General features: G+C 44.4%; 1 protein-coding gene across 2 annotated transcripts in view; it reads left to right on the forward strand.

Annotated features, from left to right (window-relative positions):
- PAPSS1 (3'-phosphoadenosine 5'-phosphosulfate synthase 1) overlaps positions 1-24,487 on the forward strand; it is an 86,270-nt gene that overhangs the window by 34,853 nt on the left and 26,930 nt on the right. For both annotated transcript variants that reach the window (XM_087437759.1, XM_087437760.1), the window contains 5 exons: positions 3,622-3,735; positions 6,132-6,243; positions 8,124-8,329; positions 11,260-11,395; positions 22,624-22,892. In XM_087437759.1, the coding sequence (XP_087293885.1) occupies positions 3,622-3,735; positions 6,132-6,243; positions 8,124-8,329; positions 11,260-11,395; positions 22,624-22,892 (837 nt within the window). The remainder of the gene's footprint in view (positions 1-3,621; positions 3,736-6,131; positions 6,244-8,123; positions 8,330-11,259; positions 11,396-22,623; positions 22,893-24,487) is intronic.

The raw sequence follows: 24,487 nt of genomic DNA on the forward strand, positions 1-24,487 counted from the left end.
ATTTGTTCCTAGTGTAGAGGATTTCAATTCTTTATTTTGCAGCTGCAAAGATGGGTGTGTCTCAAGTCATCTTTGAGAGGTTGACATATGCAAACATACCGAGGAAGCTAACTGAACATGTAGGATGTGTGTGCATTTCGCTTAATGCACATCATGTTGTTCTTCCAGGAAACGTTGATTCTGAATTTTTGTTTCCTAGTCGATGAAGTAACAGGCTTTGTACAGACTTCTGAAACTGCCAGTTTCCTGTAATGTGCCTGTGGGCGAAGAACAGTTGGAAGGGAACATAGAAAAATGACCGTGATGACCCTTTATAGCATGGTTTGTTTTTCTCAATTCCAAATTCTCTTTACTGCTGTTTTATAATATTTTTTTTTTTTATAATCTTATTTTATTTATTTTCCCCCCAAAGCCCCAGTAGATAGTTGTATGTCATAGCTGCACATCCTTCTAGTTGCTGTATGTGGGATGCGGCCTCAGCATGGCCGGAGAAGCGGTGCGGCGGTGCGCGCCCGGGATCCGAACCCGGGCCGCCAGCAGCGGAGTGCACGCACTTAACCGCTAAGCCATGGGGCCGGCCCTGTAATCTTAATGTATTAAAAAGCATTCCTGGAATTAGAAGGCACAGAGTGGACTACCTTAAGCTATTTCTCTTGCTAGATTTTAAGAAGAGTCTTTTTTTCCTCTCTGTTTTATTGAGATATAATTGACATGTGAAGAAAAGAAGCATCTTATCTCTATGTGGTTTCCTCTTCAGGTGCACAGTGAAATCAGGTATTATGTTTAAATTGTGTGTTTACCTATCGTTTCTGTGACCCCCTTGGCAAAATTGAGGACATGCCCTCTTTCTCTTGGGTTCATTAGAAATCATCTGCCTCATTACTGCCAGGTTGTATGGTATTTGTATCTACAAAGAGCAAGTGGAGGCCGCTAGTGGCAGCTGTCTTTCTTCCTGCATGTTCTCTAACGCCCCCGGGGAGTGTTCGCCCTCTGGAAACACAGTGGATAGTCTTCCCTGTGGTGCCACAGGACACTGAATGCAGAAGGAGATCTGGAAGGGGTGTGAGGGGCCTGTGCTGTGCAGGATTCGTGCTTCACACACATACTTTTCTACTCTCCTTCTGTGAGCAGCGGGAAGCTGGAGGGACACAGGGGCCTCCAGAAAGTGCCCTTGTGTCTGCACTCCAGGAGCAGGCTCGCTGAAGTCGGTATCGTAGCAAGCAGTGGTTATTTCTTTTCTGTCTTTAAATTTTGTTATTTGTTTTCTCTTTTCATTCATGTTTACTCTTCTTATTTATTCTTGGGTTTATCACGAGAAAGACCAGAGGCCTTGAATTCACCGGTAGGAGGAGGCTGATCTGGCCCATGATTTAGCCAGTGCTGAACTGTGTCTCTTTTGTTCCATCTTTAAGGAGAAGTGTAGGAGAATCATCCTTTCTAGATTCTCGGAACCCACAGGGGCAGCGGAAGCGGTGGCACCGAGGCCTTTCCTCAGATCCTTGCTTTGATGCACATGGCTGACTCTGCTTTTTTCCTCTACTGAAGATGCTAATGTAGGTCCAAATGTAAAAAGTTTCTTCCCAAACTTATTCCTCAGGAAAAATAGAGGGGTATGTCCTTAAAAATCTGGTTCTTCCATTGATATTTATTTTGAATTATTTTTTGTTGTTGTTGTTGTTTTGCATTTTTTTAATGGACTTTATTTTTTAGAACAGCTTTAGGTTCACAACAAAGCTAGGTGGCAAGTACAGAGTGAGTTCCCATGTACTCTGCTCCCCTCCCCCATGCACAGCCTCTCCTACTGTCAGCATCCCCACCAGAGTGGTACATTTGTTGCAGGTGATGAGCCTACGTCATCACCCAGAGTCCACGCTTTATGTTAGGGCTCTGTGTTCTGTGGGTTTGGACAAATGTAAAAAGGCACTTACCCACCACTGTAGTATCATACAGGATAGTAGTATCATACAGGATAGTTTCACTGCCGTAAAAATCCCCTATGCTTCACCTCTTCATCCCTCACCACCCTTAACCCCTGGCCACCATTGATCTTTTTACTGTCTCCATAGTTTTGCCTTTTCCAGAGTGTCGTATAGTTGAAATCATACATACGTGTAGCCTTTTCAGATTGGCTTTTTTCACCTGGTAATATACATTTCAGGTTCTTCTGTGACTCTTCATGGCTTGATAGCTCGCTGCTTCTTGGTGCTGAATGATATTCCATTGTCTGGAAGTACCAGTTTATCCATGTATCTACTGAAGGGCATCTTGGTTGCTTCTAAGTTTTGGCAATTATGAATAAAGCTGCTATAAACATCTGTGCAGGTTTTTGTGTGGACATAAGTTTTCAACTCATTTGTGTAAATAGCCAAGAGTGTGCTTGCTGGATTGTGTGGTAAGAGTATGTTTAGATTTGTAAGAAACTGCCAAGCTGTCCTCCAAAGTGTCTGCACCGTTTTGCATTCCCACGAGCAATGAATGAGAGTACCTGTTGCTCCACATCCTCATCAGTGATTGGTGTTGTCAGTGTTTTGGATTTTGGCTGTTTTAATAGGTGTGAGGTGGTGTCTTGTTTTAATTTGCATTTCCCTGATGACATAGGATGTGGAGTATCATTTCATATGTTTATTTGCCATTTGTACATCTTTGGTGAAGCCTCTTCAGGTCTTTGGCCCATTTTTTAATTTTCTTACTGTTGAGTTTTAAGAGTTCTTTGTATATTTTGGATACCAGTCCTTTTTTCAGATATGCTTTTTGCAAATATTTTTTCCCAGTCTGGGGATGGTCTTCTCATTCTCTTGAGAATTACTTTATTTTGAATATTTATTGCTTGGGTGAGATACATGTATGAAAGCCCTTGATCAGCGCTGGTTTTGTATGCATATAAAGATTACCCGGTAGATTTAGCTTAAAAAAAAGTTTAAGTAATTATTCCTGGGGATATGACAAGTGCTGTGAGCAAGCCTTGTAAAGGTCACCTAGTGAGCAGGGTGTAAGTGATGATGCTGTGGTATCACAAATATACTTGTAGGACACATGGGGAAAAGTGCTGTCCCAATGTTAATTTAAACGAGTACTTGGAGTTAGGATAAAATTTCCAGATTGCAGTTCATATGGGATCCAAAAGTGCTGTTTCTTCACCCACAGTGGTGGGAGTAAGACATACCCTGGAGTACTGTGTTGTGTGACTAGGAAGGTGGCTTTAGTGACACTAGAGATAAAGATGCATGTGGAAGCTGGAATAAAGTGGTTTCATGACGTGTTAAAGATGATAATGATTTTGTTTAGATGGGTTTTTTTGTTTCTTTTTATTGTTACTTCTTATTGGAGGTCACCTCTTCTTTGCAGTTGCCTGATTTGACATGCGGTACATTCTGGAATTCATTCTTTCCCTAGGTGATGGGACGTTATGTGTAATGACTTCTTGTATGGGGGCTGTCACCTGCTTGAGAGTCCATTGGCTGGCATTAGGAGAATTGATGGGAGGCACAGCGTTCAGAGCCCTCTTGTATGCTAATTTTTTTAAGTCTTATTTCTAAATGTTAGCTTTCTTCATGAAGATTCCCTCTGGAGAACTCTGCATTGTTGAAGCAAGCATTTAACTGTGCCCTTGTGGTTGTGTAGGATATTGTACCTGTGGATGCCTCGTACGAAGTGAAAGAGCTGTACGTGCCAGAAAATAAGCTTCATTTGGCAAAAACGGATGCAGAAACCTTACCAGCACTGAAAATTAATAAGGTAAGAGCTGTGTTGTCTTTCGTACCAAGGGATTTAGGCTCATAGGTAGTCGCTAGTCTATAAAATTTGTGGTTTATAGCAGTGTGTGAGGGCGTGGGTGGTGGTGGTGGTCCACACAGTGGGGTGTGTATCACGGATTCCAGGGATAGAAATGTGTTTACTGGTGAAGCCATAGTCCTAAATTACTGTGGCTTTGCTTTCCTTGTAGTCATAATATTTATTTATTTTGAAATATCAAAGAACAAAGATTGTGTAAGATTTTAGGCTTATCAGAAGGAATGGGTTCTAAAAGGTTAAGAAATACTAAATATAATAACTAAAATGAATGTTTGTTCCTTTAAACATGTTTCCTAATTCTCTGCCAAAACCTTGAATCTCCCTTCCTTATATTGTTAAGAATGCTTCTTTTGTACATCTTAGCTCTAATGATATCATTAGATGCTTTTCCCACCAAAAAACGCTTACAGTAGATATGATGACAGTGGAAATTATAATTTATCATTTTCAAATCATAGAGAATTTTAAATCGTATCATTTAGGTGTACTTTAAAAACAGACAGATTAAGGATTAAGAACCTGAAATGGAAGTTGAATTTCCCAGCCTGCCTTTGAATACAGTAAAAATCCAAAACACAGAGGGAAGTGCCAAATCTGAAAGTTAAAGAGAAAGAGGAAAAAAAACCAAAACCGCTGGGCTTGGAGAGAGACTCTGCGGTCGATATTCCGATCCCTGTTAGGAGCAAGTTGTCTGATGTGGTTTGTGCTGTTGGGTCTCTGACCAGAAGCCAAGACGTGCGGGGGAGTCGGAACAGAGCTGCTCAGGACTGACTGTTGCAGAGGAACAAGATCTGTCAGTGACAGACTTTGTGTGGAGTGAACACATACACACACGTATACACACACGCGTGTACATACACACACACGTTCGTATACATGCACACACACACAGAAAGAATTAGGATGAACGGATGTGAACAGGTCAGTCACATTCTACAACCCAGAAAGATAGTAGCTTTTTCTAAATGTGAACTTTTTTTCAGTACAGTGGTTTGTCCTTTGCACAGTATGAAAGTAATTAATTAAAAACTTCATGCTAAGTCAGATGATGTATTAATCAGCTCAGGCTGCCGTAACAAATGCCATAGATTGGGTGGCTTAAACAACGAAAATTTATTTTCTCACAGTTCTCGAGGTTGGAAAGTCCAAGATCTAGGTGCTGGCCCATTTGGTTCTGGTTGCAGCTCTCTTTCTGGCTTGTTGACAGCCGCTTTCTGGCTGTTTCCTCACAGGGTAGAGAGAGAGAGAGCTCTGGTGTCTCTTCCTCTTCTTATAAGGGCACCAGACCTGTTGGACTAGGGCCCCACCCTTAGGACCTCATTTAACCTTTATCAGCTCCTGTCAGGCCTTACCTCCAAATACAGTTACATTGGGGGTTTAGGGCTTCGTATGAATTTCAGGGGGACGCAAACATTCAGTCCATAATAGATACCATCTAGAATTGATTCCAAAAGAGATAAATAGTGGCCACTGTCAGAGGTTTAGGAAAAATTAATAAGAGGAAAACTTGAAAGTGAAACACTTTGGTCCATGAGTATAACTTGTCCTGTGACTTGGAGGAGAATACTTGACCCTTATTTGATTTTGCAGTAGAACACGTTGGCCAGCACAGTTGGGGGTAAATAGTAAGCTGCATTTACTGTATGCCATTCGGTTTCATCTTCTCTCATTTGAGAACCACTGCTGTATATATACACACATACACATATATACGTATACGTGTATACACACACAGTTAAAAAATGAGCATATCCAGCTTACATTAATGGTATATAGTTCAATTCTTTAACCTTCTGATGGGATATACTAGAAATATTAAAGTTCAAGAAATAATACAATCTTTGTAAAATGAGGGTACTCTGTCATTGGTGAGGGACTTTTTTTGGTAAATATTTTTATCTAAAGTTTTTTTAGTTGAGGACAATAGTTGTCAAAGTGTAGTTTCCAGACCACTATTGTTAGCATTTTCTGGGAATCTGTTAAGAATACAAATTCTTGGGCCCTACAGCAAACCCACTGAATCAGAAGCTCTGGGGGGTGAAGCAGCCTTCATTTTCACAAGACTTCCAGAGGTTTCTTATTCATACTCAAGTTTTGAGAACCACTGGTTTAGGAGATGCTATCCTCACTAGAAATACTTGGAAGCCTAATGTTATTTAAATTTATTAGGATCAGTGTTTATTTTCCTAGTGCCCTTGTTTTTTATTAGATTTGTGTACTCTGTAGTCATACTTGAGATGTTTGTCTCCATTGCTTTCAAAAGTAAACTCCTAAAGGCCATTACTACATTTGTTCCTAACTACACGAGACAGAAGTTTCTCCACTTGCTCGTTTCCCAGGTGGATATGCAGTGGGTGCAGGTTCTGGCAGAAGGCTGGGCGACCCCGCTGAACGGCTTCATGAGAGAGAGGGAGTACCTGCAGTGTCTTCACTTCGACTGTCTTCTGGATGGTGAGATGGTTTACATTCCGTGTACGTGGGGTATGGGGAGAAATTACACAGTTGAAGGGATTCGTCACTGTTTATAAGAAGTCATGGTTACATCTTATCAGAGGTAGCATTTTAAGACGGTTGTGTCAGTACTGAACACTTTAAGTGAACTGTGAGAGCTTTTCTGTTTTCTTGATGGTGATTTATTGCAGGAAGAGAGGAAAACCTGGGGATTAGGGCTGAAAATGGATTTAGAGAGCAAATACAGTTTGCCTGTGCCGCGTCTACCTGATCGCTGTGGACAGCCTCTCCTCGAAAAGTGCACATACCAAATTTTGCTATCCTGAAGCCATGCTTGAGTGTTCTAAGGGGTCCAAGTTAAGGAATCCTGAAATAGGTGGTTAAGAGGATGGTTCTTCCTGTTCTTTTAAAACAATAAAAAAAAAAAAATTACCAAAGAAATTAATGTTCAGTATATTGTAATTACAATCTAGCTACCTTAAACTTTGTGTACTGTTGGTAAGATTAGTTTACTGCGTTAAAGAAAATGTTGTTAAATGTCACAGGACCTACTAAATTGCTGCCACGTCCTTCTGCATTATGACATCTTTTAACTGGGGAATGAAATAAATATTAGAAGATGTAATTCCTAATCTTTCTTCTCAAGAAACTTTATCACAAGAACATAAGGATTAAGTATTGCTTTTTGATTTTCTTCCTTGGAACTAATCGTGGAGTCTTTCTGGACCGCCTCCTTGGTAATGATTTGGTCGGGTTTGGTGCGTCCTGTTAATTTTCCATTTTAAGCTGTCTCCAGTGGTGGCAGTTTTAAAGCAGCCAAGCAGTTGCCATTGATTTTGTTGACATCTTTTGTCCACAGAAGGCGTGCCAAGATTGCTCAAAAAGTATGGTTTCTATTCGGTATGTAAATAAGATCCACGTAGGAATTTGAGAGTGCATTTTATTCTTTAACCTGTGCACAATGAGGAGAAGCAAAACTTCTAGAGCTTGAAAGATTGGAAACTGAGCATGTGCCTTTGGTCTCACTGACAACACGTTTTGCTTTAAGTAGAGCCACTGACTTTTTTGGCTGTCTTTTTTTCTTGGCTGTCACTATAGCTGATATCGATTCAATTCTGATTAAAAACCAAAAAACAAAAGAACTTCTTGAGTGTTTTGTCTTCCCGTGTCAAGGAAGCGCCCTCCGGGGACAATACCGAGTACGGTCACGCATCGCTTAACCATGGGGCTATGTTCTGAGAAGTGCTTCGTTAGGTTATTTCATCCTTGTGTGAACATCACAGAGTGACTTACACAAACCTGGATGGTACAGCCTACCGCACACCCAGGCTATATGGTACTAATCTCATGGGACCACCATCGTATATGCGGTCCATCCTTGACCGAAACATCGTTATGTGGCGCATGACTGTATACTCCAGTACACTTAATCAACTTGCCGTTCAAAATGTAGTTGTCAACAAGGATTTCAATTTTTCCTGAAAAGGCCCTGAAACATACTTCTTTGTCTTATTCATATATTGGAGGCGCTCAGAATATTTTTGGTGATGTTAGACTTAACCAGCTGATTTCTTCCTTGTTAAACAGTTTCTTTTACTTCTGTGATTCTCTGCCAAATTTTTCCCCTAAAAGACAGTTTCATGCATTCTTGTGAGAAGTATTGCTACACACAGGGTTGAATCTCCTAATTTTTGCTGTTTTTTTAACCTTGGGTTGTTGCCTGTTCTCCCTCCTGATCTTCTGTGCCAGGTACCGGCTGAACACCGTCACTGGACCCGTAAATCTTTTATTATTTGAAGAGTATCCACTGGAGTGAAAGGTGGTTGTATAGCCTGTTGAGTAACCCATGCTGTGTGCTTCTGTTCTTTTGTGCCCTGCAGGGGGTGTCATTAACTTGTCAGTGCCTATAGTTCTGACAGCTACTCATGAAGATAAAGAGAGGCTGGACGGCTGCACGGCATTTGCTCTGATGTATGAGGGCCGCCGTGTGGCTATTCTTCGCAACCCAGAGTTTTTTGAGCACAGGAAGGAGGAACGCTGTGCCAGACAGTGGGGAACAACCTGCAAGAGCCACCCCTACATCAAGGTCCTGCGCACACCTTGCTGCCTTCTGCCTTGATTTGCCAACAGTGTTTGTGCTGAAGTGTGGGCATTACCTGTGTGTCGACTCTTCCATTGGAATTGTTAATATTTTGAGGAATCAAGACTGGATCTTAGATTAGTGCAGTGAGCATGTGGTCTTGTCGTTTTGCCAGATAAATATTTGTTTGACAGATATTTTTTAAACACCTACTGTATGCCAGGCACTGAGCTGGGTGGTGGTGCTGGGAATGTAGGCCTGATGGACACTGCAGGCGATTGTTTTGCGCTTGGAGGGGGAGCAGACACTAACCACGCAGTCACGGGTAGGGTGTGAGGTCAGGGTGCAGTGGGATCCCCCCCACAGCAGGGTGCTGTTGTCTAGTCTGGCTTTTAATTGCACATTGTGTTTCTGGTATGGAAGCAGGGAAATATCATTAGTCTCCCCAAAGTGCCTCCTGTATTTTATGTATTATATGTGAAGTTATCATTGAAGTCAAATTTCTGTCAGTTGTTAGGTGTTTTAAACTAGACCTTGAGCTTTAAAAGACACTGGTTAAGTGAAATTTTAGTAGCTTTATCTAGAAAATTTCTATAACATCTGTTTAGATCACAGCAATATGCTAAATCTCATTGTCTTGGGAAGAACAAAAAAGTGATGCTTTTTTAATAGGTAGATATATTGTCTTAGAAAATAAGGAGGTTGAGCTAGTAATGGTGTCAGACATTCCTTCAACATTAAAATTCTACGGTTATTAATAGCAACATAGTTTATAAAACGTGCGTGTGTAAGTTCTTTGAACCACCTAGCTAACCTGTGGGAGGGGTAGCATTTCTGTCTTACACAGGAGAAACTGAGACTTACAGGGGATAAATGTCTGACCAGAGTTATGCAGCTAATAGATGGGCTGAGGGTCTGATTTGAATCCAGGACTTTGGGCTGCAAAGCCATTTCCGTACTCCGTAGCAGACATTTTTGCTGTACACAGAGCTTCCTGTAATATGTAACCTGTTCCACTAAAGAATACTTTTTATATGAGCTCAGTGGAGGAGACGATTTATTTTTTAGTCAGTCCACAAGCGTGAGTGCTGTTTATATTATGAGCTGCTTTCATTTACAGTGATCCATAAGACTTCTTAGGATAGTTAGTACCTGGTGTGCAGCCCCAAGGGGCGAGGAGGACTTGGATAGGAGGGGCCTGTGAGGAAGCAGTCCAGGTTTATGGAGCAGGAACAGCAGCGGCTCAGTGTACTTGAGAACCAGCTGCTTGATGAGTGGGGAGATAGACGACTGAGTGTTCCACCCTAAGATGTTTGTTCTCAGCAACAATTTACGTGTTGATGCTTTCCAAGCACATTTCTGTTTTCCCATCCTATGGTGACCCTTGGAGGTAGACAGGTTGTTTCTCTGTCCTGAGGGGTCCTGGAGTGGGTGCAGCTTGCCCAGAGCTACAGAGGCACCAGCTGGAAGTCAGGACTAGAGTCTGCCTAGATCTTCTGTGCTCTTTCCGCCACGCTGCTCTGCCTGCCCTGAGCCACACTTACTAGGAGCGGAGAGGTCGCGGGCAAGTTTGGAGCATGAGAGGGTCACAGAGTGGTGCTTCAGGAAGCTCAGCCTGGTGGTCTTGTGCTGATGTCCACATCCCACCTCCACTTCCACCAGTACCGTCCAAGCTCGCCAGGTCCCTCACCTAGACCTTGGCAGTCGTCTCCTGGCTGGAATCCTGCTTCCTCTCAGACCTGCTACTCTCCATTCTCCCAGAGCAGCCACAGTGAAAATATAAATCTGAGCATATCACTCTGCCTTCTGAAACTCTCCAGTGGATGCTCCCTGTAAACTAAACCCCAGTGCCTGACGGGGCTGTGAGCGCTCGTGACCTGGCCCTGGCCTCTTACTCTGCCTCTGCTCCTCTGCTTGCTTTGACCCGTTCCACCCTTCTCGCCACATCAGCCTTCTTCCTATTCCTCAAAGACAAAAGACTGTTTCTGCTCCAGGACTGGGTACTTGCAGTCCCTTTGCCTGAAATACTTTCCTCCACGACTAGTTCCTTTTCATCGTCTCAGGTTAAGTGTCGCCCGCCTCAGAGAGGCCTGTCCTAACTCCTTCCTCTTACCTGTCGTTCACGCTGCTCTTGGGCACTGGGCTGCATTGCCCTGTTCATTTTCTCTGGGATATTTGTGACCAGCCGATGTTTCTCTGCTTTCTCCTCTGTCTCCTCTGCTAGAACATAAGCTCCGTTACAGCAAGATCTTTCTCTCTCTCGTTTTCTGCTGTTCGCAGTGCCTGGCGCGGGCCCTGGCACACAGCAGATCTCTATTGAATGAGCGAGTGGTTGATGGATGGGACAGACGACTAGTGAGGAAGTCAGGTAGGAGGTGAGGCAGCAGCCAGGTGCATTGTTAGACAGAAACCAAACCCGGGGGCGAAGGGTGAGCTTGAGCTGCACTGAGAATGGAAGGTCCTAAAGCGTGATATCACCTCCCAGATGCAGCGAAAGAAGGTGAGGGAAGTTGTGAGAAATTTGAAGTGGCGTGGAGATTGGAAGGCGTGAACTCCATAATCATTACTTTCATTGCTTAAAAGCTTAGGACTGGAGAACACAGAGGGTGGGGTGACCCAGGGTCACAAGTTTTTCTGCTAATCAACAGTGCAAAGAATGTTGTTGTTACTTGAAAAGTCATAATTATTCATGTTGGTTTTGTTTGCTTTTCATATGTAAATACAATAGTTGTGTTACAGTCCTTTGAGAAATTATAAAATATATTCTAATTCTGTAGCATCTCTAATCCCGATTCAGTTGATAAGCCGCTCAGATTTACCATCGACCTTGAGATGCGAGTAGTTTATGACTGTTTTTAGCTTGTATGAGGGACATGTTCTTACTCATTTTGATCTTGGTTTCTGTTTAAAAAATTACTTTCTTTTCTCCCTGTTAGATGGTTATGGAACAAGGAGATTGGCTGATTGGAGGAGATCTTCAAGTCTTGGACCGAATTTATTGGAACGATGGTCTTGATCAGTATCGCTTTACTCCTGCTGAGCTAAAGCAGAAGTTTAAAGACATGAATGCTGGTAAGACATGGGCCTAATTATCTAATTGGAATCTTGGCGTGATGGGAACGTCCTAGAATATTTTTTCCAACGCTTGCTAAAATATAAAACAGAATGACGAGGAAAGATAATGCAGGAGTGGAATATGTAAGGAAAGGCAGGCAGTCTGAACCAACCTATGTAGTTTTGTTATGTTGGTGTAATTTGGTCTAATATCATTTTGTATATTATGTGGAAGATGGATGCTAATAACAAATTGACCTTTTACTTGTTTATTATAAAATTCACCTGTTAAAGCTGAATAAAACCAAGGAAGAGAAATTATTTGAGTTCACTCAGAATGTCATATATGAGTGGACTGTGTCACTGCGGAAAATAATAGAACAACAGAACTCTCATCATGTTTGCTGCTCATCCAGCACATTTATTGTGCATCTTTATATGCCACAGTGCCGAGTGCTGAGGATCCATAAGTAAGTCAGGAGCTCACAGTGTAGAAGAGAGAGATGGTAAACAGATAACAGAAAAGGTTGAAGAGTAGGTTAATCATGGTTTCAGATTTCTGGATTAGGATGAAAGGAGGCAGTAGGGGTAGAGAGTCTATGGTGCTGGTCTTTGTAATAGTGTCTTATATGTTATCAAGTGCTCCAGGACAGGGTCTTTACGCCAGACGTCTGCTGTTAGCAGGTCTTTTACACAGAAGTAGGTAGATGATGTGTTTATGCTGGGGTACCCACACTCTTTCTCTCCTACACTTAAAATTCAAGGTGCTGTGTCGGGGAACAGCGTTCACTGTAGGTTTTGGGAGACTTGTTTAAGATCTGAAGAATTTGGAGCAGCTTATAATCATATTACTAATTAATTCCCACCCACTACAGAAATGGTTAAGCCCTGAGCATTGCTGCTACTCTTTTCTATATTTTCTGTGTAGAAATCAGGCGGAAATGGCTGAGAAAAGTCAGGTGACTGTGGTACTTTTTAAGGAAATAGCTGGCCGCCAGGCCATACTTGTTACCCAGAAGCTGCCCTTCCCAAGTGACCACAGAAGTCTGGGCCCGAGCACCCGCTTCATCAGCTGTGATTAGCTTCTGCGCATCCCGGGTCCTGGCAGTCGTCAGAGCCCTGTGTGCACACTGTCTGTGCTTCCCCACCCAGTAGTGATGTGAGTGTGGGGAGACTGCTTTCCTCTCTAAGGCTCAGTTCTCTCGGTTGTAAAAACGGGGACAGTGGTGGTACCGCACGCACAGCATTTTATTTTAAAAAGTGAAACGAGATACGATGCTTAAGGCCCTGTAAATAGTACCTGGCACAGAGCTAAGAGGTTAAGGTGTCATAATTTCCTGTGTGAGTCCAAAGCTAGTCTTACCTGTATTGGTGTGAAGCTTAGTGAAAGAATATCTGCTTTCTTAAGCTTTACTGTAGTTTGCTGATATTTGAAATAAGAGCTTAAAATGGATGGAGAACTGGAGGCTTCAGGTGGGTCACCCACTCTTCAGAACTCCACAGTCCCCACGAGCCTGCCTGGTTCATTCACATCTCCTGCTTGGCCCTTTTAGGGTATTTGAATGTAGGACCCCCATCCCCTTCTGAACTTGACTCCTCCCCTCTAAAGGAGCAAATACAGATCCTCCTCGACTTATGACGAGGTTTCATCCCAGTAAACCCATCCTAAGTTGGAAATATCGTAAGTCGAAAATGCGTTTAATCTGCCTAACCTATGGAACATCCTAGCTTAGCCTCACCTCCCTTCAGTGTGCACAGAACACTCACGTGACCCTACAGCGGGGCAAAATCACCTAACACGAAGCCTGTCTTAGAATGAAGTGCTGAATGTGTCACGTGGTTTACTGAGTACTGCACTGACAGTGAAAACAGAGTGGTCGGGTGGGTACAGAAGGGTTGTAAGTGTATCGGTTGTTCACCCTCTTGATTGCGGGGCTGAGCAGGAGCTGTGGCTTGAGCCTCTGCCCCACCTCATGAGAGAGGATTGCATTGCATATTGCTAGCCTGGGAAAAGATCAAAACTCAAAATTCAAAAGTATATTTTCTACTGAATGTATATTGCTTTTGCACCATCATAAAGTCGAAAAATCGTCAGCTGAACCATGGTAAGTCAGGTGCCGTCTGTGTTTGGCTGAACTGCTTGTGCAGGAATGTCTCTGAATGCTGCGCTGGCGCTCGCCTGCACAGCAGCGTATCTTCTTCTTTCTTGCTAAGGCGTTCTGGGCCCAGTCATAGGGGGCATATCCTGCTCCATCTGCGTCAGTGATGGCGCCTTGTTCTCTTTTGTCAGTGCGTGGTTTAAGGGTCCGTGTGGAAGTCAGTTCTGGCCATGGAGGTGTAAGGGAGAGGGGCTTCTAGGAAAGATTTTCCTTCCTGACAAGAAACTGACTTAGGACAAAAAGTCATCTTTCCCATCATTCCCTTTCTTCCTGCTTTGGATGCTGTCATGTAAGGGTCTGGTGTTTGGAGCTCTGGCAGCCATTTTCGGTCCATGAGAATCCATGAGAATGTTATACTGTTTGAGTTTCTGATCCAACCCTGGAGTCCTCTGTCTCCAGATTTCTTATCCAAAGACCTCATGCGTGTTTGAATTATTTTAGACACTTCTAGTTGGGTCTTCTATTTGCATCCAGAAGCATCTGATCGTTTAATATGTGTAGGCTGCTCTTTTCTTCTGGAGAACAGGAACTATGTTTAACGGAGGACTTGCTGAGACCACCTCATTTACTTTAATTTTTTGCCAAAATTTGAATTCATATCTGGAATTCATGTTAGGAAATTAATTGTTGGCACTGTTGAGGGGTCTTATCAAGGAATTATCATTCATAATTGGAGGCTTTAATATTATATCTGTTTTACACTCTCCTTAGTGAGCCAAACACTTTAAATCCTTTAGAGAATTTGTTGCACAATGAGTGATTGCAACTTTGTTTAGAGTAGCTGAGAGCCAGTTGTTAGCCTTATCAGACGAAAATGATCGTGGAATGTTATTTTGTTTACTTTCCGGTCCTAGGCGGAGAAGCACAGACCGAGGAGTTTCCTTTGTAGTTCTTGTTCTCTCTTTCAGGAAGCCGGTAACTTACAAGTCATCTACTCACGTGTATAAAGCACAGTTCAAGGGAGAGAAAACGGAATCTTTATTTTTTTCTTTTACCTAGGGTTTTTCTTCTCTCTCCCTCTTTGTTGTTTTTTTTTTTAAACATGGTCCGTAGTTTTTTAATTTATTTTATTTTTTTCCCCCCAAAGCCCCAGTAGATAGTTGTATGTCATAGTTGCACATCCTTCTAGTTGCTGTATGTGGGATGCGGCCTCAGCATGGCTGGAGAAGCGGTGCGTCGGTGTGCGCCCGGGATCCGAACCCGGGTTGCCAGCAGCAGAGAGCGCGCACTTAACTGCTAAGCCACAGGGCCGGCCCTTATCTCTCCCTCTTCTCCTTCCCTTGTCTTAGAAGAACTTTGATGACCCGGGTGGGCTATTGTTGTGTGCACATTAATGTGATCAGTTTTGTGTTCCCAAACCATTCTGTAGCTGGAAGGATTGAGAAGTCTTTAATACCCACGTTGGTGATTGTCAAGTGACTCAGCTCCCGATGGCAGGTTCTTTGAATCTCGGGTGGTTGACTACTATCCTGGAAAGAAAGAAGGAATTTCACTTAAGCCAGCTAAGAGCCAATTCGTAATTATTATACACAAAATGTTGGTGTCCTGCCAGGTTACAAAGGAAGAAGTTGACATAATTTCGTGCAAGCTAGAATGTGGTAGCACATGCTAATAATAAAATAGAATAATCTGAGAAAGCTTTGCAGAGCTGTTGAACTACAAACTGTATCTTAAAGGAATGGATGGAGACGTTACACAATGTCTTAGGCAAGGTTGGGAAGGGTACATGAGAAAGCTGAGGTGGTCTGTCTGTGAGGGCGTGGGGCTTTCTTGGCCATACATGGCCGTGAGCTGGAGATCCTGGGATCTGAGCTAGGTGCGGTGGCCTGTCAGTCAGGTCAAGGCACCCTCAGATGAGGCTCGGAACATAGTTTAAGGAAGGAGTATTTAGAGAAGGGAGGTCAGGGGTTAGGGGAACCCCTGAATGTTGAGATCCCCAGGAACTACAACTTTGGGCAGTGTTACCACTTCTGAAGGGCACAGGAAGGAAGCCGTGTTTTTGAAACTGGGTGCCAGGAGTGGGAGCTGTGAGTGGGCTGCTCAGCATAGCCAGGGTTCCTGTGCTGAGGCAGGTGTGGTGGGCGAGGGCTGCCCTGACTTTCTCCCTCCATCCTCTGGCTGCCCACTAATGTCGCCCATCGTGGGGGCAGGAGGACACCGCCACCCCGTGCGCACACACACGTGTGCACACAGACACAGCTGCGTGCATACCTGTGAGCACACATACACCCCCGGCACACATCCTCACATACATTGGCATGTGCACCCCCCCCACAGGCGTGCATGCACACACGCACACTCCCGTGTGTACACACACCCACGTGCACACACACAGGCACAAGACAGAGACTAGATGGGATGGGGAGTGGGACACAAGCAGCACAGGACCCCGTGGCAAAAAACTTTGTATTCAACATTAGCTTCTACTTTAATTGGACAGGATTTCTAGTCTTGGGAATGAAAACAATTCATTGCTGCCATACTTTGGGGTATAAAACTACTTGTTTGTGAAGAAATCTAATTGTGTTCATATTTACTCAGGTCTTATTGATTTTTTATTTCTCATAAGCAGTTCAAGTACATGAAAGACCAGTAATTTGTGGCAGTCTGGAGAGAGGCAGAAGATCATACTCTTTCCTACCTCCAGCTCTCTTCAAAGGGCTCCCACAAAAACAAACACTGGACGTGGCAGACACACACACAGCCCTTCCTACCACACTAGCGCTGTTGTCAGTGCTCTCTTGTTGAGCTGCCACACTGATTTAGGGAAAATCAGAGATGCCTGTTCTTAGGCCTTGGGGTAGATGAGGTGCAGCTAGTAAAGCTTGGGCAGGGCTGGGAGAGAAACTTGTTACTGCTCCTGTGTGTAGGATGGTCTTACAGGGAAGAAGCTGAAAGGAAGGAAGCAGGAAGATGTAATTCTTGGCGTGGTATTGGGGTGCATACCGGTGCGACTCTCGGCTGGGGAGCTCAGCACAGTCCTGAGAACTCGGGGGAGGGCGACTAAGACTTGGGAGCACTCTCCTGCTCATCACCTGGTTCATTGCTCGAAACAGCTCTGCTGGGAGCTGAAGTTGTTCCAGGCACGCGGCTGAGACATTGCGGAACAGGGTAACCCAGGTTCTGAGCACTGCCGCACGACAGTGTTGATGGCCACGACGCTGGGTTAGGTGGCCTGCATCCCACGCACCTCCAGGGGCGTTGTTGCTCCCCATCCCACCGGCAGGAACTGCTCATGGTTGTCGTTTCCTTGTCAAAGTCAGCACATGCTCAGAGGAATCTTCTCTGCTTCTTCCCCTCCTACCTGCTGGAGGGAAAGGGATCTGACTTAGAATCCTTAGGAAGGATGGAACCTGTTGCACTGGGCTATTCTTTTACGCAGATGTGAAAGATGGGAAGGAGTAGGTTTGGGGACTCGGCCTGCGTTTGGCTTGAGATGTGGCGGCAACGGTGTGAAGGTGGACGAGATGAGGGGTGTGGGATGGTGATGCACGGTGTCCGTTGAGATGGTTTTAGTACTTCTCTGTGACTGTTGAAAGGTCAGGACTTAGGATGCAGCTAACAGGAGCCATCTGTGTGCACTCAGTAATTGAATCCAGGTAAGGGGTGGGTTTCCTGCATGGGTATGTGAAGAAGGGATTTCGTAGGACCCAGCATTGAGCCCTGTTGCCCCGAGGAGCACAAGATGTCAGAAACAGGTGATGAGACCAGAACGACCAAGCAGAGTATCAAGTGTCCTGTGTACTTGATTGATCCTGTATAGAATGTGCGCATGAGGAGAACAAGGAAACGGTGCAAATGACCAAGAACAGTTCTATTAGGGTAGTGCATTTGTGGGTGATTTTTTTCCCCCAAATTTTCTTCAGTGTTTCATGGTTTTTACTTTAAAAATAAAGTAGAGGCAGGTGAAGTAGAAAAGATTGGTGCCATGGATGGCAGGCCTTGAGGCTGTGAGCAGTGGGGTAGGTTTTTTATGTTGGATGTGGTAGAGGGGTCAGGACCATTTAAAACAGGGAAGTGCCTTTGGGATTTGGTGGGAGTTTCGTACTCACAATGTGACAGAGCAGGAAGGAGTTGGCTGAATGAATGGAGCCAGTCTTGTTCCATGACTTTATCCTTCACGCTGTCACCAGACTTCCCTTCTGGAAACAAAGATCAAGTCATGTCCTGCTGGAGTGGAAGGACCCATCTCCCTTGAACACGTGTTTGTCCTCTGGTTAGTGAGTGTTGCTCCCCTCCTCTGACTAGACTGGAGGCTCCTGGGGGCAGGGCCAGTTTCCCTGTGACCTCAGGACAGCATGTCTGAACGGAATTCGCACCCTGTCCAAACTGGTTTCTTCCCTGCCCCGCCTCCCTGGCGGCTGTGTGGAGGCCGGGTGGGGGGCGGGCGGTTAGTGGACAGGTCTTGTGAAGAGGAGGTGAAGGCCTGTGTGCTTCGATCGGTAGTGAGGAACAGAGCGCTTCATCGCCTGTGGAGGCCCAGGGCAGGGAAGGGTCTGAGACGCGGGGGTGGGGGGTGGGGATGGAACTGTGCTCCCAGAGGGTGTGAGGGGGACGGAGATGTTAGCGAGGCTGGCGGGAGTCGAATTTGTGGTGCCCTGGAGCACTGGGAGGCAGCTGGAGAGATGGCCTGGAGCTCAGGGGAGAGTTTTGGTCTGAAGACGCAGATTTTCGAGTCACTAACAGAGCCCTGCGCAGCGTCCTCAGGCACCAGGGAGTGGGATGGGGAGAGGTGTGAGGGAGAGGGTGGCCCCTGTCTCCGCTGTTGTCACAGTGTGGCCCCCTCCACCAGTGTGTAGGTCAGGAGCCTGTCCGTGTCCGGGGAGGGGTAGATAAGTAGGGGAGAGGATGCAGGGTTGGTGGAAGCTTCATTTTATGTGGAAATGTGGGGATGTGCTCCTCAGCAGCAGTCTTCTGACTTGGCTGTCTCTCCACTCTGCCCACTTACTCTCCTCTCCCCACCACAATCCTGCACGGTCCTGTTAGACTAATTCTCTGTAAACATTGCTGATTAACTCACAACCCGTGCTTGGTAACAGTATCCTTCCTCACCTGGCATTCACAGTTCTATGTAACAATCTTCACCAGGTTTATATCCATCTTTGCCAAATGGATGCCTCAGTGTTCCTCAGACATGTCTCTGCTTTTCTGCCTCCAGAGTTTTGCTCACACCAGTTGCCTTGGTTGCCGTGCTGTTTTTACATTTATCAGCCACATCCCATTTGTCTTTCGGAGGTTGGTAAACCTGCAGGCCAAATCTGGCTCACCGCCAGTTTTGTAAATAAAGTTTTATTGGCAAACGGCTACGCTCACTCATTTGTACGTTGTGGGGGCTGTCTGCACTGCTCTAGCAGGGCTGAGTAGCAGCAACAGAAACCCTGTGGCCTGCAAAGCCTGAAATACTCGCTGTGCTCTTTATAGAAAAAGTTTGCTTTTATGCATGGTGTCAGCAGCTTCCCAGTGTACTTACTAGAAGTCAAGATTATAGAATTGCTGGTCCTTTCCCAAGAACCAGGGGGACGAAGGGCTGGAAAGAAATGGAAATCATAAAGGTTAAATTTCAGTCATCTTGTAGATCATCTCCCATTTTCAGCAGTTGAAACCATGATCTTAGGTAAAGCAGCCTTAAACTGAGCCAGAAGGAATTATAAGCAAAAAGGCAAATATTTTGCACTGATGATGATGTGACAATGGGGGCATCACTGTCCTTTAGAAAGTGGGGATGGAAATGTGAGACATTAATAAAAGCGGCTGTAAATATCAGTGGCCCCAGGTCCGTAGTGGCCCATTCTTCTTCTTCCCTCCTTGATGGAAAATTGATGGAGGAAGATGTGACAGTGGTGCGTGTTGGGTTATGTTAGTTGGGACAGTGTCCTGGGAATGTGTTCTTCCAGTGGATCATGTACTCCTGTTACATCGTTCTCCCACATAAGTTCTCTAGTGGAGAAACCAGATGGTGTGGATGAAAATGCAGCTTGGACCCAGACATTTGTGTAATTCATTGATAAATAGTTACAAGGAATTGAGAAGGCTAGAAGTTCAGGAAAGATCTGGTAATATTGGCAAGAAAAAATGGGCAGACAGATCACATGATCATTGGATTTCTGAGCGGAACTGATAGTAAGGAAATAGTTCTACCTGGAAGACATTTTGGCAGTAAAATCCTATATGTGCTGCTAATGTGAACTTTTAATAAGACATCCATCTTAACTTTATCTGTTAAATGTCCAGTGTGGAGCTAGATTAATTCTTTTTGGAAGGAAAGCCTAGGTAGATAAATTATTAGAATCTGTGTTTTTGAGACAGAATTGATTTTTGTTTCCTTTTGCACGTCCCATCATGTACATAATCGTGCAGAATGGCAATTTTACAATATCAGATTTGGCCTGATTGCAGTCCAGGGGTGTAGTTGTCATACACCTGAGGTGTGTTACCCCAGGGTCCTGCTCGGTGGGCGGCGCCTGTTCCTGCTTAAGGAGCACGCATGCCGTGTGTCAGCACGGAGCGGACGCACCCTTATCTTAGAAACACTCGCTGGGACTGTTAGTTTGTACTTGAGTGGACCTCGAGCCACCAGTAGAACAGTGGGTTCAGTTCCTGCCAGGAACTTTTATATGTGGTGTTCTGTTTTTATTTTTAAAGAATGAATTGTCTTAAGGAGCTTAGATTGATTGAGACACTGTGGTGTGCATTTCACCATGCTGGATACTTTATGTTATTTTATCTTAACAATAACCTTAATATCTTCCCCACTTCAAAGACGTAGAAAATAGAAAGTGAAATTCAGTCCTTAAAGCCCTTATTCTGAAGCAAATCTCAAACTCCGTGTCATTTCATCTGAATATTTCAGTACGTAGCACTTCAAGGTAAGGACTTTGAAAGCACAATCATGATACCATTATTGCACCTGTGTAATAAAAATAATTTCTTCATATCATCAAATATCCAGTCAGTGTTCAAATTTCTAATTTCATTGTAGTCATATTTCTTTTTTTACAGTTTTGTTTGTTTGAATCAGGATCTAAATAAGATCCACACATTGTCATTGGTTCATGTTTCGTCATAATTTTTTCCTTTTTTGTTTCAATTTTAAAATAATTTTAAATTTACAGAAAAATTACAAGAATAGTACCAAGAACTCCATATATTCTTCACCCAGATTCCACAGTTAGACTTCATTTGCTTTCTCGCTATCACTCTTTTTGAAAGCTGCAGACATGATGCCTCGTTACCCCTTAGATTTCACACATGTATTTCCTAAAAATAAGGCAGTCTCCTGCCTAGCCGCAGTATGCTCATCCAACTCAGACAGTACCATTGATGTAGTACTGTCTCGTGCATTCTCCATTCGGATAGTGCTGTTGTTCTAGTCGTGTCCTTCGTAGCAAAACCAACAACAGTAAAGTCTTCTCTTTGCCACCTTTCCTTTCTGGTTCCAGAGCTCAGTCATGTCTCTTTAGTCTCCTTCAGTCTGGAACTGCCACTTAGTCCTTGTTGTCCTCTTTCCTCAACATTGACCTTTTTTGAAGAGTATGTGTCATTTGCTGTTGACTGTCTCTCAGTTTGGGTTTCTTTGCTGTTTCCTGGTGATTAGATTCAGGTTCACATTTTTGTCAGGAATATCATAGGAAGCAATGCCGTGTTCCATAAGGTAGAGTTTCCACTTTTCCCCCATTGGTGCATTCATTTATTTTATTCTTTGTGGACTCGCAGATTCCTGTTTTACTCAGCGGGTTATAATCTATTGCTGTTATTGCTCATTTGACAGTTAGCTCGTCCTGGGTTGGCCACTGGGGCCCTGTCAGGCTGGTTGCTCTATCCTTTTGCCATGTCCCCATCATTCTTCGAGCATGTCCTGTCTTTATGACCCTAGATGTTCGAGCTCATGTTGTACTTTCCTTGCTCTAGCCCTAGAATCAGCCATTTTGCCAAGAACCCTGGTTTATTTAAGTGGGGGTGGTATTTAGAATGCACAATTTGGGCTTCAGTTGTTTTCATTGCCACTGGGTGGTTGCTGCTTGTAGGACCTTTCAGTGGACAGAGCTAAGACGTATCCCTATGCACATATATACATAAACACTTACACACGAATATGTGTTCCTGTATCTGTCTGTACAGGTGAAAACCAGGATCAGTACCACTAACCAATACCACATAGTCTGTTCTAGCCTTTCTCCCTTCTGTGTTGATGCCTTCTTTCTCCTACAGTGAGAATCCTGACTCCCTTTGTTCTCAGTGTAATCTTTTTTGCTCTACTTGCCGGGATGTAAGCAGCCTCCCAAATGGCTGTGGTTTTGGCCCTAGTACTGCAGGCTTGTGCTGGGCCAGAGTCCTTTCTCCTCCTGGGGTGCAAGCCTGGAGTCTGCCTTCTAAGAAAGGTCTCCCAATGGCCGGCCCAGTGCAGGAATGAAGCCAGGATTGTGAGCAGGAGATGTGGAGTTAACCGGTGTAACTAATCTAGCAGTTTTCAGCATTTGAGTAATAGCATGCCCTTTTAAGGGTATGCTTAAAGAGTAATAATGCCTATTACTCATTGTTGTTGCTAAGTTGTTATCCAAGACCCAAACCTGGCTTCCCGGAACAACGTAGGGTCCAGTCAAGCAAAGTAATTAGTGTAAATGAGCATCCTTGGATAGTAAGTATATTTCCTAAACTGCAGATTTGTCTGCCTTTCTATCTTCCTTTAATAAAATAGTGTCTTAGGTCCTGTGGAAGGATTGACCTGGTTGGTGATTGAGGGATAGACCAAGAATTTACATCCATTGTAAGCAGCTGAACGGGGCATTAGGACCAGGAAGCCTGATTGTTATTCTCAAGTTTCCCATGAAGGCAGAAAGTAATTGTTATGGATCCATCGCTATTACGTTACACATGCTCAGGCTTGTAAGATTGGTAAAGTAACAATTACTGTAGGTCATCTTGCCTTGGAGCAGCTGGTCCAAGCAGTACACATTTTTCACCAGTTTCTGATTCTGAGCACACGTGTTTGCTTATCCTAAGCATCAGGCTTCAAGAAGAATTGCTTATCCTTTGGAAGGTAATCTGTTAGAAATGTACTATTCTTAACTCTGGAAATTCTCGTTTCAGATGCTGTCTTTGCATTTCAGTTACGCAACCCAGTGCACAACGGACATGCTCTGTTAATGCAGGACACCCACAAGCAACTTCTGGAGAGGGGCTATCGGCGCCCGGTCCTCCTCCTCCACCCTCTTGGTGGCTGGACGAAGGATGACGATGTTCCTTTAAGGTGGCGTATGAAGCAGCACGCGGCGGTGCTGGAGGAGGGAGTCCTGAGTCCTGAGTCGACAGTGGTGGCCATCTTCCCGTCTCCCATGATGTATGCTGGACCAACTGAGGTACACTGCTCTTCAGATGTTCCCTGCGGCCATGCTGAAACCACTGCTACTGACACAGACCCATCCATTGATTTTTCTCTCATCTGTGGGTCTGTTCTCAGCATTCGGCCTGCCTGGAGCCCTGTCCTGCTCTGTCAGGGATGTCCTCTATAGGTGGCCCCCCGGAGGCAGCCTTCTTGGGAACAGGAAGGCAGGGAGAGGGTTCTCCTGCTCGTGTTGTGGTTCTTGGTCCCAGCTGTGGAGGAGGGAAGGCTCCCTGCAGACAGAGCTGGGAGCTGGGGACGGTGTGGCCCAGGCTTCTCGGGAGCTGCTGCCGTGGTACAGACACAGCTCTGACAACACCGTCCTATCCCTGTAACAGAGTCCTGGGTCACTCTTCCCAGAGGACACATTTGATCTGATTTTTACTTCTGGGTTTTGGAAGGGCCAGAGGTATTTCAGTGGGAAGAAGAGCATGGTGTCTTTGACAAAGTTCAGAAGACATTGCTCCTCTGTTCTTTGCGAAGGATTGAGAATAATAGAGTCTAGAAGTAAAGTTGCCTCTTGATATTGGGTGGCGGAGGGTTCTGGAGTCCTGCTTGGTGGTCGAAAGGGATGTTCTGAGATCTTTTTATAACCATATATAAAGAAGAGGACTTAATTAGGTTTTTGTTTCAAGGCAGAGTAGGCTTTCAAAAAATATTTGTTGAATAAATGAATAAATCAGTGAACAACCTAAAAAACTGTGTGGGGAAATTCCTAGCCAGCTTCTTGTTAAGTGTTCAAGATAAAGAATGGAATGCGGGGCCGGCCTGGTGGCTCAGCGGTTAAGTGCGTGCGCCCCGCCTCGGCGGCCTGAGAGTTCCCAGATTCAGATCCCGGGCACACACCAACGCACTGCTTGTCAAGCCATGCTGTGCCAGCGTCCCATATTAAGAAGAGGAAGGTGGGCACAGATGTAAGCCCAGGGCCAATCTTCCTCACCAAAAAGAGGAGAATTGGCATCAGATGTTATCTCAGGGCTAATCTTCCTCATACAAAAAAATAAAAAAGAAAAAAGAATGGAATGCACGTTATTATGTCATTCTTTATTATCCCTGCCTTGAAGGGAAATGAATTTACTTAGATTTATCTGGGAGGCACACCCTTTTAGAAAGGATTAAATAATTTAGTTGTGTATACTCTGTGAGGTCTTCCTTCAAAAAAAGTTTCAAAGGAATTCCAAGCATGTTTGGCTCTTCTTTGGAATCAAGCCTAAAAATTTTTATTGGAGCTTAGTTGTGGGGTTGTATACTCCATTACCTCTTCATCCAAGAAAAACAGACAAACACAAAACTACAATAACAACTAAAAGATTAAAATGTATTTGAGTCTTCTCTTGGATCCAGCCTAAATAATGCACTGGAACTTCCACCTTAGGTGAAACTTCTCGTATTCTTCCCTCTTTGTTGGTGTAAAATGTTCCTAAGAATTGGGCGGTGACAGCCCTTTAAGTTTCCAAGAGACCACAATGATCTTCAATTCTTGTATCCCAAAGAAGAACTAAATTGTTTTGGAGATAAGCAACAATTTTGTTCCAGTCGTTCCCAGCTTCTCCTACGGTGCTGTCTTCAACT

Source organism: Ceratotherium simum, chromosome 12 (genome assembly GCF_057802395.1).
Source record: "Ceratotherium simum simum isolate JZ-2026a chromosome 12, ASM5780239v1, whole genome shotgun sequence".
NCBI lineage: Eukaryota > Metazoa > Chordata > Mammalia > Perissodactyla > Rhinocerotidae > Ceratotherium > Ceratotherium simum.